This window comes from Erpetoichthys calabaricus, chromosome 10 (genome assembly GCF_900747795.2).
Source record: "Erpetoichthys calabaricus chromosome 10, fErpCal1.3, whole genome shotgun sequence".
NCBI classification, from domain to species: Eukaryota; Metazoa; Chordata; class Cladistia; order Polypteriformes; family Polypteridae; genus Erpetoichthys; species Erpetoichthys calabaricus.
The window spans coordinates 43,072,207-43,086,120 of NC_041403.2; the positions used below are offsets into that span (position 1 = coordinate 43,072,207).

The following is a 13,914-nucleotide window of genomic DNA, read 5'->3' on the forward strand; positions in this document are numbered from 1 at the left end:
TCCAAAATATGTTACATACACCATGCGATGATTGGCAGTTTACTCAAAGTCCCATTTTTAACATTTCATAGATTTAATCTGCATATAAATGAGTCAGAATACATTTGCACTTGCTGTTAAAATGTGTCTCCAGTACCTGCTTACATTTACCTGCATGGCACAGCGCACTGCAGCTGGAATTAGGCTGCTTACAATGATCCAAAACAAAAAAGTAAAAAGGAGGTGACATGTCACCCTACCTAGCATAAAGGAATTTAGTGTTTTAGCATAATCCTAAAGGGGTGACAGTCTCACGAAGCACATAGTAGTTTGACTTTGCACATACCATTCCAGCCACTCTACTCATTTTCGTCTTTTCGAGAAGGTCCTCAACAGAGGTTCTTGGGTTTTTTCTGCTGACTTAATTGTTGTATGTAAAGAGAAAACGATTCACATTTCCACTTGTATTAAATGTCACTAATGGAAACACTCCAGAGTACAACACACTTACTCCTGTATTAAGCTATGAAAAAAATGTCTGCACCAAAAAATACTTTTGATTTTTTTATTGTCAGAAATACGTAATGGTTCTCTGCCGGAAAAGGGTGGAATGCTCTCTCCGGGTTGGGAGCACAGTACTGCCTCAAGTGGAGGAGTTCAAGTATCTCGAGTCTTGCTCACCAGTGAGGGAAGAATGGAGCGGGAGGTCGACAGACGGATCGGTGCGGCATCCGCAGTAATGCGGGCTCTGCAACGATCCGTCGTGGTGAAGAGAGAGCTGAGCCAAAAGGCGAGGCTGTCGATTTACCAGTCGATCTACATTCCTACCCTCACCTATGGCCACGAGCTTTGGGTAGTGACCGAAAGAGCAAGATCGCAGATACAAGCGGCCGAAATTTGTTTTCTCCAAAGGGTGGCTGGACTTTCCCTTAGAGATAGGGTGAGGAGTTCAGTTATCCGGGAGAGACTCGGAGTAGAGTCGTTGCTCCTCCGCATTGAGAGGAGTCAGTTGAGGTGGTTCGGGCATCTGGTCAGGATGCTCCCTGGATGCCTCCCGGGCAGACCCAGGACACGCTGGACGGATTATATCTCCCAGCTGGCATGGGAACGCCTTGGGGTCCCCCCAGAGGAGCTGGAGGAGGTGGCCAGGGAGAGGGAGGTCTGGGCTTCCCTGATTAGGCTGCTGCCCCCGCGACCCGACTTCGGATAAGCGGTGAACAATGGATGGATGGATGGATGGATGGATGGATGGATGGATGGATAGATGGATGGATGGATGGATGGATGGATGGATGAAATACGTAATCATTTAATGTGTAGTTTAAAAAATAATACTTAAGCCAACTAAGCAGCTTTAGTTATTGAAAATATCTGCAGTGGCAAATTTTGTATTTTGGTAATTACTGGTAATTACTGTATTCTAGATTAGACAGGAGTCCCCGTGGACTATGATGTTTATTGAAGACATTGCGATCTGTAGTGAGAGTAGGGAGCAGGTTAAGGAGACCCTGGAGAGATGGAGGTATGCTCTAGAGAGGAGAGGAATGAAAGTCAGTAGGAACAAGACAGAATACATGTACAGTATGTAAATGAGAGGGAGGTCAGTGGAATGGTGAGGATGAAGGGAGTAGAGTTGGCGAAGGTGGATGAGTTTAAATACTTAGTATCAACTGTACAGAGTAATGGGGATTGTAGAAGAGAGGTGAAAATGAGAGTGCACGCAGGGTGGAATGGGTAAAGAAGAGTGTCAGGATTAATTTGTGACAGATGGATATCAGCAAGAGTGAAAGGGAAGGTCTACAGGACGGTAGTGAGACCAGCTGACCAGCTATATGGGTTGGAGACGGTGGCACTGACCAGAAAGCAGGAGACAGAGCTGGAGGTGGCAGAGTTAAAGATGCTAAGATTTGCATTGGGTGTGATGAGGATGGATAGGATTAGAAATGAGTACATTAGAGGGTCAGCTCAAGTTGGATGGTTGGGAGACAAAGTCAGAGAGGCGAGATTGCGTTGGTTTGGACATGTGCAGAGGAGAGATGCAGGGTATATTGAGAGAAAGATGCTAAGGATAGAGCTGCCAGGCAAGAGGAAAAAAGGAAGGCCTAAGAGAAGGTTTATAGATATGATGAGAGAGGACATGCAGGTGATGGGTGTAACAGAGCAAGATGTAGAGGACAGGAAGATATGGAAGAAGATGATCTGCTGTGGCAACCCCTAACGGAAGCAGCCAAAAATAGAAGAAGAAGAAGACTAGTAATTACTGTATTCTGTATTTTGGTAATTACTGCTCATTATTTATCCCCCCTAAAAATGCCAACTCATTTTATATTATAATTAAGAAATTGAGTCACTATTAAAAATAACTTTTTTTTTTTTTTAATAAAAACACACAGGCTGTTTTTGAAATGTTTTCCTAATTTTGTATTATGCTTTAAAATACACAGGCAGTGTAATAGCATAGCAGCAAATATGATTTTGTTAATAAATGTATCATAAATGTATCAAATCATGTAGGGGGACTTCACATATTCTTATGGTATACTGGGGGGCCTTGGAGGAATAAATCTTAGAACCACTCTACTATAATACCCATGTAAAAAACTAGAGTGCATAACAGTTACTGACCTGCACATATTGAAAGCGTTAGTTTTTCACTTCACTGAATTTCCTTCACAATTCAGCAAACATTGAATTGTTGACATGGAGATACGATGATCTCCTCAAAAAACTTTCTGGTCTTCAATCATTCACCTCTGAATTTTATGCAAATGAACTGAAACACTGGCAATGAATATGTGCACCAGGGCCGCCTCTTGGCCATCTGTCAATAGCCATATCCTGCCTCCTGCAGGGAGTCACCTCTGAGTTCTGCAAAAACAATTTTACAGCAGTACTATAAGCATTCAGCAGCACAGGCTTACAGTCAAGAGTAAAGAAGAGTATCTATAATATTACACTTCAGTACAAGGACAGCATGACACTTCATAGTAGTACTGCAAGCACAAAATATAACAGTTTCTTGTCTGAAAGCACAAACAACAGATGCAAACGTGCAGTAGCTCATGTTTGGCTGGACTCACCATCCACCTTCTGCCATATAACCCTTGGCCTTATTCTGCAGTCAACCCTCTGGCTTTCATTAGTAGTACCTATTGATCCAAAAAGCTCTCCTTACGTTCTGATTGGTGTGTGAACAATTTGGGTGCTTAGTGTTTACAAATGGAGAAAGGTGTGGTAATGGAGTTCAGGCTGTGATAACTTGAGTTTACTGTATTGATTGCTAGTGTTTGCTTGTGCCACCAGTGATACACGAGAACATTTGTTTATAGTGTTTTGAAAGAGATGTTCAACACTTTGTTTTTTGCTTTGAGAATATTGTTGGTTGCACGAGAGCTGAAGTAAATAGAACCAGTTTTAGTTTGTTAGGAAGTCAAAAAAATTTAAATCTCAGGAAAATTAACAATTGACTTAGAACATCAAAATATAAGAAATTTGACAAGCAAAACGAGAACATTAAGTTCATAAGTCTTAGCTAATAACTAAGATGTCCCCATCCAGATCTCATCCAGATACTCCTTAAGGTTGTGAAGGTTTCTGCTTCAACTACATGACTCAGTAGTTTGTTTCAGATTCCCACAGCTATTTGTTTAAAGAATTGCTTCTTGGCTTTAGTACCAAAAGCACTTCCACTTAATTTCCAATGGTGTCCTCAAATACGGGATTCATCGTTTAGTTGAATCTGCTGGATCTACTTTACCCATGCGTTTGAGTATTTTGAAGACGTAGATTAAGAGTCCACACAGTCTTCTCTGCTTGAGACAAAAAAGTTTTAATTCTCTGAGCCTGTCAGAGTAGGACATGTCCTTAAGTCCTGGGTTGTACCAGGTTGACCTCCTCTGCAAAGCTTTTTGTGCTGTTATGCCTTTCTTGTAACATGGTGACCAGAACTGCACACAGTAATCCAGATGCAGTCTAACTAATGTATTATATAGTCTGAACATAATGTCCCTCAATGTAAATTAAACAGATTTTAAAATATAGCCCAGCATTTTTATTTGCTTTTTTAAGTGTTTCTGCACACTGTTTAGAGTAGATGATGAAAATGTTGTACCAACATAAACCCCTAAATCCTTTTTGAAGGTTGTTTCCTTTACAACAGTATTTCCCATCTTGTACTTAGAACTGAAGTTCCTGTTGCCCACATGTAGCACTTTGCACTTTTCCGCATTAAACTACATTTTCTAAGTCAGGGGTGCCCAACTCCAGTCCTAGAGGGCTGCAGTGGCTGCAGGTTTTCATTCTAACCCTTTTCTTAATTAGTGATCTGTTTTTGCTGCTAATTAACTTCTTTTGAATTAATTTTATTTGACTTGGTTTTTAAGAAATGTTTCCCTGAATTTCTTCATCATACCTCTGAATTGCTTCATTTCTTTACTTAAATGGCATCCAAACAGAAGTGAAATGTGAAGTGAGGGAGCCAACAGAGGACCAACTAAGTCAGGGCCTCAAACTCCAACCAATTTCACTCCAAGCAGTTGCTTAATTAGGCGCAGAGTCTTGTCGTTAATTAAACCCGTTCTTTAATTCCATGGCTTGTTGCTGCTCTCATTGTGCAATATCAGACATTTCTGAAATTGTGAATTTTCTCTTTTCTAAGAGCAGATCAGCATTCCTGAGACCTTCACCTTTCTTTATTTTCAGATTTTGTATGACGGTTTGCTTGCCATGTTTTGGCTCATTTTGTATCTCATTATTGTTTGGCTGCTAATTAAGGAAAAAGAAACCATTAAGGAGTCTGAGTGTTCAAGAGCAAGGGGGTATTTTTCGTACGTCGTTTAAATCATCATCATATTCCCCCTCGGCTAAAGCGGTATCTTTCGTACAGAATTTCCTCCGGGGGCAATAAAGGATCTTGCCGATCGCGCAAAACCCTCTTTATATGAAAATCTCTTCGTATAATTTGCGCACCAATATCAATTGGTCGCTCATTCATGAACGGCGAAGCCCTGACTGGATGACTTCCACGCACCGTCACTGATCACGTGTGTAAACTAATCCTTGTTTACGCAGAACAAACCTGCTCCGAGCAGGTTTGCGGATTTGGACGTGTTGCTATGACAACACTTCCAGCAAGAGTTTCCAAAAACCGACAGATCCAGGATCAGGCCAAATCGTCAACAATTACATCCGGCTAAGCGAGTAATCCACGTACGAAAAATACCCCCCAAGTCAATTACAATTAATTCAAAAGAAGTTAATTAGCAGCAAAAACAGGTTACTAATTAAGAAAAGGGTTAGAATGAAAACCTGCAGCCACTGCAGCCCTCCAGGACTGGAGTTGGGCACCCCTGTTCTAAGTGATCGCCCAGTTATGAAGATTGTCCATATCTTCTTGAATTGTTTTTGCTGCCTGCTCAGTGTCTACTGTTCCTCTTATTTTTGTGTCATCTGTAAATTTCACAAGTTTACTTACAATACTGAAATCATTTTCATTATAATATAAATCAGAAAAAGTAACGATCCAAGGACAGACCCCTGAGAGACTCCACAGATGACCTCCCGCCATGTGGAGCATTCTCCTCTTATCTGTACTCTTTGTCTCCCACTGGTTAACCAGATTAACATATAAAATTAGATTAACTGGAAATTTCATAAAAACAAATAAAAAAAGCTTTGTTTATTTACCTTCATGAAGCATTTAAGGTCAAATTGGAATTGGATGAAACACAAAATGCTGCAGATTCATAAATGACTAAGGCAGTGAGCACTTTCAATTTCCAGAAGTAGTTCATGGTAAATTATTTGTGGTATGGCAGCCACTTGCAAAGTAATGTTAAAAAGTATACTAGCATATTCTACTCTCCCAAGTCATGCTTTACCAATTAAAAATGTTCAACCATTTTTTTTTCTTTGATCCAATTGGTGCACATTTTGTCAGGAAAAATATCTGCATACCTTTTCAGACCTTGAGTGTTCAGAGCTCTGTTTTTATTGGTGTGAACTGTGTCGCTCCAGCTTATTTCATCTGATATATCTGGAACTCTGCTGTCGACTAACAGGAAACACAGCTGCAAAAGAAAAAAATATAACACTAGAAGGTTTGTGTCCTGAATAAATTCACAACAGACTCTGCCTGCTGAGAGGCACTTATCATTTCCTTTGTATCAAACTACCACAAAACAGCTACAGCACACCAAACTAGCAGCAACATGTGACAACAATCCATAATATTTTTGGAGTAATTGTAAATTCCTTTTGCTAACTTTACCTTTGATATATGCATTTCTTCTGAAAAACTTTAAACAATATGCCCAAATGGTGCTTGTTTACTATACATGATACTTACAGCTGCCCAGAAATGGAGAATTTAACACATTGACTTACACAAATATAAAACTGAAATTTTCTGTCTTCTAATAGATGGGACTAAAGAATTTACATTGTTACCATGAATAGATAAGCAGTGTGGCATAGCGGCTAGGGCATTGTTTCTTTTATTTGCAGCACCTATAAAAAGTATTCACCTCTTGGAATTCTTCACATTTTATTGTTATACAATATTGAATTGTAGTGGACTTAACTAGTCTTTTTTGGCACTAATCAACAGAAAAAAATCTTTAACGTCAAAGCAAACACAGATCTCTGTAAAGCGGCTTAAATTAATTACAAATATCCATCCATCCATCCATTTTCCAACCTGCTGAATCCGAACACAGGGTCACGGGGGTCTGCTGGAGCCAATCCCAGCCAACACAGGGCACAAGGCAGGGAACCAATCCACCTAACCTGCATGTCTTTGGACTGTGGGAGGAAACCGGAGCACCCGGAGGAAACCCACGCAGACACGGGGAGAACATGCAAACTCCACGCAGGGAGGACCCGGGAATCGAACCCAGGTCCCCAGGTGTCCCAACTGTGAGGCAGCAGCGCTACCCACTGCGCCACCGTGCCGCCCTAATTACAAATATGAAACACAAAATAACTGATCATGTAAGTATTCGTTTACCCCTTTTACTATGACACCTAAATCATCAGTGGTGAATGCAACTGGTTTTAGAAGCATCATAATTAACTCAATGCAGATCGCCTATCTGGGGTTTCAGTAAGCATAAATGCACCTTATCTGGGAGGTCCAGTTTGCGGTGAGTCAATATGGAGGACTAACCAACATAAAGAAGACAAAAAGAGCAATCCAAGCAACTCCATAAAAAGCACAAGTCAGGAGTTGGACAGAAGAAAATATCCAAGTCACTGAAAAACCCTTGGAGTCCAGTTAAATCAATCATTTGGAAATGGAAAAGGTACATCAGCACTGTAAATCTATCTAGAACAGTCCATCTGCAAGAACTGAGTGATTCTGCAAGAAGGCCAGTGAGGGAGGCCACCATGAGACTTAAGATAACTTTGAAGGAGATATAAGCTACTGTTGTGATGTAAGATTTTGCATATAACTTGATAAATATATTGTATGTCTTTATTTGTAAATTAGGCAAAGCAATGTGATTTAGTGTTACATTAGTGAGTGCCTACCACCTTTAGGAATGGGTCTCTCTGAATTTTATGACAGAGTTGGGGGAGGGTGGGTGTGCCTTAAACCAGTTTGGCGAGTGTTTCTCTGCTAAAGTCTTTCAACCCCCACAAGAAAGCCATAAAAACATATGGTCTTGGGGGTGGCAGGTTTTAAGATGTTGTATTCCCCCATTGGTCTGAAGTATGGCTGTTTGGAATTGGCTTCTATCATAAGCTTTTAAGTACCATGATGTCCTATTGGCTGTAGGGGTTGGACAGAGAATCTATAAATCTGCTTGTTCAACCACATTCTCTCTCTCTTACTAACCTCTGATCATAAAGAAGCATACAGTATCTCTCTTACTAACAACTGAAAGAAGCATCTCTTACTAACCTCTGATGATGAAGACAACAAAATGGAGACCACAACTTAGCAGCCATATTGGAACAGTCATACGGCCTGTTCTGAAGAAAGCTGAGCACCAATGATGCCTTAACTAGAGACATTTTAAATAACTATAAGTCTGTGTGCCGCCTGAAACTACACATCACCATTTAATCAGGTTGTATGGTTGCCAATATTCAAATGTACTTTGCATATTGTTATTATTTATGATTATTATCAATAATACATTATTTTATGTGTAACTTAACTCCTGCTTGTCTTTTTACTACATCTAATTACCTGAGGTTATAGATATAGAAGGGAAGGTTGTGACGATGCGGGTTCAGCTCCGTGCTCCCCTCATTAGTCTGGGAGCCCTTGAACCCAACACCGTCGGTAATGTCACTGATGAGCTAGACAGTGAGGCAATAACAATGAACAAGGGGATGATGTAACAAATGTGCGAAGTGCTTTTATTCAAAATAAATCAACACAGTGTTCAAAGTAAAGTGCAGCTGTGCAATTCAGAAGTCTTCAATAAATAAATAATCCATAAAAAGAAACATGTGGAGGTTAAAATACAAAACAACAATCCTTTAAAACAAGGTTAAAACGCACTTCACGAAGCAGTCTTAAAAAAAAAAACAAATGACATGCCCGATGCTCCTTTTCTGATAGCGTTAGCGTCTCACCTACTTCTCCCATGCGGGCCCTGCAACAGGCGAGATGCTCTTAATGCAGCTGACCTTCTGCCTACTTCCACTGTTACTGTCAGTCGCCTTTTCGATCCTTGGCTCCGGTCGGCTCCCCCTGACAGTGACCTGGGAATTCCTCCAACAGCCATGGCTCTCACGTGGAGGACACCACATCCCAAGTCCTAACTCCCGCTGCCATCCGTGGAGAATCATCCGCCTTCTTGTCCTTCATAAAACTCTGCGGGAGCAACAACAACTACTACGCCCAGGGTGTTGGCCTAACACCCAGGTTGCCTACTCAGCTGCTGCGAGCCTGTTCACGCTCGCTCACTCACTCACTCGCACTGGCGCACTCGCTCTCTCTCCCTTCCTTTCATGCTTCCTTCCTTCCGTAACCTCCGTCTTTCTTTCTTCCTTTCTTTCCCTAACCGGCTCACGCTTCCCTTTATGCCGAGGGACATAGCAGCTTCAACACATTAGCCACAGGAACAATCACGGATGTGGGCAGTCTCTCACCTGTGCACTTAGGTGAGAAGCGCCCACACCGCAGATCGCCCTGCAGCTCACTACAGCCACCATGCCCCCTCCTAAGCCGCGAGCGCGACGATTATTTATTTTAAACCAACTGGCCTTTCCTGGAAGAGCTGTGGACCCATAACACACAAAGGTGGGGATAAGTTTTATACTATAATACCTTATAAACAGTGGTAAGTCTGTGAGATTAGGCATTCTGACAAAGGCTACATATTAATAATACAATAGGGGAAAGAAGAGCAATATATTACTCTACAAAGACAAAAACAGCTACATAGGCTGAAACTGGAGAGACAGTTCAGACCATGTGCTTTACCGGTTGCTGCCTTATGAGAGAGTTGTAAAGTGAAAGGCACTATTAAAAACAACATCTCAGCTAGAGTTTGCAAGAAGGCACATGGGAGACTTCGATGTCAGCTGGAAGAAGACTTTATGGTCTGATGAGACCACAATTGAGCATTTTGGTCATCAGACTAAACACCATATTTGGTGTAAGCCAAGTGCTGCAAATTATCAAAAACATACCATCCCCAACATGCATAGTGGTGGCAGCGTGTGAGGATGCTTTTCTGTGAAAGGCAATAGAAAGCTTATGAGGTTAAAATTAATGCAGCAAAATATAGGACAATCCTGGAGGAAAATCTGATGCAGTCTGCAAGAAACCTCTGTCTTGGGGGAGGATTTGCTTTCCAGAAATACAGTGACCCCAAGCACACAGCCACAACTACAGAGGAGTGACTAAAGAAGAACACTGTAAATGTTCTGAAGGGTGCAGACCACAATCCAATTGGAATTTGTGGCTGTACATGAAAAAGGCTTTTGACTCACGATCCCCAAGCAACCTAACTGAGCTTTTCCAAGTTTTTTGTAAAGAACAATATGGAAAAGTACAGAGTCCAGATGTGCAAAGCTGATAGACAGAGACTTGTGCACACAGATCTAAGGCTGCCATGGCTATCAAAGGTGCAGCTGCTAAATACTGACTTGAAGGGAGTGAATACTTGTGCCTTTTAATCACCTTTTCATGGAGCTGCTTGGAGTATCCTTTTGTTTTCAGTGTGTAGGTTAATCCACCATACTGACTCACAACAAGTGGCCCGTCCAGAGAGGGAGCATTTAGACTACAGTCAATGGAAAGAGTTGACCGGTGATCTCCATTGAACTACTGTAATGCTATGACACCCAAAAGTAACTGGCTGCACCAGGGATGACACATTATTGGTGTGTCATATTAATGGGGTGAATATTTTAGGCGATCCGTTATTTAGTGTTTTGTATTGGAATTTATTTATACAACTTTGCAGCGATCTGTTTTGGCATAAAGAGTCTTTCTGTTGATCAGTGTCAAAAAAGCAAATTAAACCTACTACGATTCAATGATATATAACAATAAACTATGAAACAAATTCAAAAGGCACTGCACCATGATACAAACAGTAAGTCAGTTGATCCATCTTTTCAGTAGTTTGAGGAAAAAAAAACTATCTAAGAGAGTAGTACTATGATGTGATCTTGCAAATCTCCTTGGGTAAATGCATCTAATATACAATAGTACATACAGTCATATGAAAAAGTTTGGGAACCCCTCTTAATTCTTTGGATTTTTGTTTATCATTGGCTGAGCTTTCAAAGTAGCAACTTCCTTTTAATATATGACATGCCTTATGGAAACAGTAGTATTTCAGCAGTGACATTAAGTTTATTGGATTAACAGAAAATATGCAATATGCATCATAACAAAATTAGACAGGTGCAGAAATTTGGGCACCCCAATAGAGATATTACATCAATACTTAGTTGAGCCTCCTTTTGCAAATATAACAGCCTCTAGACGTTGTCCTCCTATAGCCTTTGATGAGTGTCTGGATTCTGAATGGAGGTATTGTTGACCATTCTTCCATACAAAATCTCTCCAGTTCAGTTAAGTTTGATGGGCTGCCGCGCATGGACAGCCTGCTTCAAATCATCCCATAGATTTTAGATGATATTCAAGTCAGGGGACTGTGATGGCCATTCCTGAACATTCTACTTCTCCCTCTGCATGAATGCCTTTGTAGATTTCAAACTGTGTTTTGGGTCATTGTCTTGTTGGAATATCCAACCCCTGCGTAACTTCAACTTTGTGACTGATGCTTGAACATTATCCTGAAGAATTTGTTGATATTGGGTTGAATTCATCCAACCCTCGACTTTAACAAGGGCCCCAGTCCCTGAACTAGCCAAACAGCCCCACAGCATGATGGAACCTCCACCAAATTTGACAGTAGGTAGCAGGTATTTTTCTTGTTTTTCTTCCGCCATGCAAAGTGCTTTTTGTTATGACCAAATAACTACATTTTTGTCTCATCAGTCCAAAGCACTTTGTTCCAAAATGAATCTGGCTTGTTTAAATGAGCATTTGCATACAAAAAAGCGACTGTTTGTGGCATGAGTGCAGAAAAGGCTTCTTTCTCATCACCCTGCCATACAGATGTTCTTTGTGCAAATTGCGCTGAATTGTAGAACGATGTACAGATACACCATCTGCAGCAAGATGTTCTTGCAGGTGATCTGTGGGTTGTCTGTAACCATTCTCACAGTCCTGCGCACATGCCGCTCCTGTATTTTTCTTGGCCTGCCAGACCTGCTGGGTTTAACAGCAACTGTGCCTGTGGCCTTCCATTTCCTGATTCCATTCCTTACAGTTGAAACTGACAGTTTAAACCTCTGAGATAGCTTTTTGTAGCCTTCCCCTAAACCATAATACTGTACAATCTTTGTTTTCAGATCTTTTGAGAGTTGCTTTGAGGATCCCATGCTGTCACTCTTCAGAGGAGAGTCAAAGGGAAGCACAACTTTCAATTGACCACCTTAAATACCTTTTCTCATGATTGGACACACCGGTCTATGATGTTCAATGCTTAACAACCAATTTGGTGTTGCAAGTAATCAGTATTGAGCAGTTACATGCATTCAAATCAGCAAAATTACAAGGGTACCCAAATTTTTGCACAGCCAGTTTTTCACATTTGATTTAATATCATACAACTAAATACTGCTTCACTAAAAATCTTTGTTCGGAAAACATCTCAGTACTCGGATGTTCCTAGGAAATGAAAGACATACCACTGTTATCTTTTTTGTTGAAAGTAGAGTAAATTATTATGCAGGCTGAGAGAGTTCCTAAACTTTTTCATATGACTGTACATGACAAGAGAAAATATATTTTTACTAATTTTAAAAACAAAGTATCTAATTATGCCTCTATTAGTAAAATAATTTGGGAGTGTTTGATTACAGATAACTACCTATTTGGAAAACACACAGGAAGGAGATTTAAGTTAACAACAGTGAATTTTTAAAGCTTTATAAAAACTGTTTTAAGTACAATCTCACAGTTGCATGCATACCTTTCCATGAAATGGATTCAGGGAATGGTACCGTATTAAATTAGGAGTGGCCTTCAAGTATGGCCCTAACATTGCAACCATTTTCAGATCATTAGGCCCTCAGGAGAATTCCCAACTCAAAAAAAAAAAAAACCCAAAGCTTGTAATACTTTCTCTTTTTAACACAGTAAATTTTGCTTAGCCCAAAAACATTTAAGAATCTTAGCTGGATCTAAATGTTTAATTAAAACAAAAGTAAGCACAGCTTTGTTTTATCCTTATTTCAGATTAATGTGCTCTGCTGGCAAAAAATGACTTTCATTTGAACATGTGTACTCTTTTTAGGTCTTGTAGTTCTCTCACGCATCACAACTAAAATCATTTCCATGATAGTGGCCTTTCATTGATGTCTGCCTGCTCACAGTAATTCACCCAACTTGTAAATTCCTGTGGGTGTTGAGTTCAAATCCTTAGAAAACTAAGTCAGACATTTATTTTTCACATTAAAAAAAACAATGGTACATATTCCCGTTTCCATTGTCTGGTTTTACACAATTCTTTTCTTTCTGATTTTTAAAATATATATACTCATTAATCCCTACGATAAAATGGTGTCTCTGTCTAAGGTTTGTTTCTGGCTTGCAGTATTTCTGGAACACAGTGTGGTTCCCTCAGACTGAACTGGAATAAGCATGTTCAGAAAACAGATGTATAATGGACATATTTATTCAAAGAGATGTAAATGATACCACATGATGGTATGAGTTTCAATAATCTGGTTGAATCAATTACCTTTAAATGCATTTACTATTTTGGATATACATAAAACTTTAACAAAAACATTCTAATAAAATAGTTTTATTTAAATTCACATGAATTAAATCATGAGCCATTACATAATTTCAAAATAAATACACGTGGCAAACAAAGAAACAATTTTCTTCATACTACTCTACCAAGGTAAATGGATCTAGGATATTTCTCCTTTAGGTTAGGCCACTGAACGAAGAAATAATCTGACAAATAATATAGTATTTTTCCAGAAAGAGATAGCGTTTCAACTCGACAGATGCTTTCCACATAGACAATCAGAATTCTCTTGATTCCCAAGACTCCAAGAAGAAGAGCTGAAACACACAGTGGGACACACGTTCCTGGTCCATTGCATAAAATCTAAATGGAATAAACACAAAGAAACCAAAGTCAGCAACTGAATTTAAATATACTACACCATATAACCTTAAACATTTAGAAGAAATTAGACCATATTATCTTCCCATTTTCATATCATGGCATTAGGTTTTCTAAACTATAGCAATTTATTTACAAAGTATGCTTTAACTTATTACACTTACATTTTGCCACCTGAAGCTAATAAAGAAATAATGATAAAGACAAGAAGATGGATCTTCTGTTATAGTTTCCAAAGCTCAATACAAATCAA

At 39.8% G+C, this 13,914-nt stretch overlaps 1 protein-coding gene across 3 annotated transcripts in view; it reads right to left on the minus strand.

Annotated features, from left to right (window-relative positions):
- The window catches only part of alg14 (ALG14 UDP-N-acetylglucosaminyltransferase subunit), a 286,344-nt gene that overhangs the window by 229,026 nt on the left and 43,404 nt on the right, over positions 1-13,914 (minus strand). For 2 of the 3 annotated variants that reach the window (XM_028811114.2, XM_028811115.2), the window contains exon 4: positions 13,313-13,643. In XM_028811114.2, the coding sequence (XP_028666947.1) occupies positions 13,413-13,643 (231 nt within the window). In that variant the 3' untranslated portion in view covers positions 13,313-13,412. Of the gene's footprint in view, positions 1-13,312; positions 13,644-13,914 lie in introns of those variants that run through there. The other variant, XM_051933027.1, reaches the window with a different exon arrangement.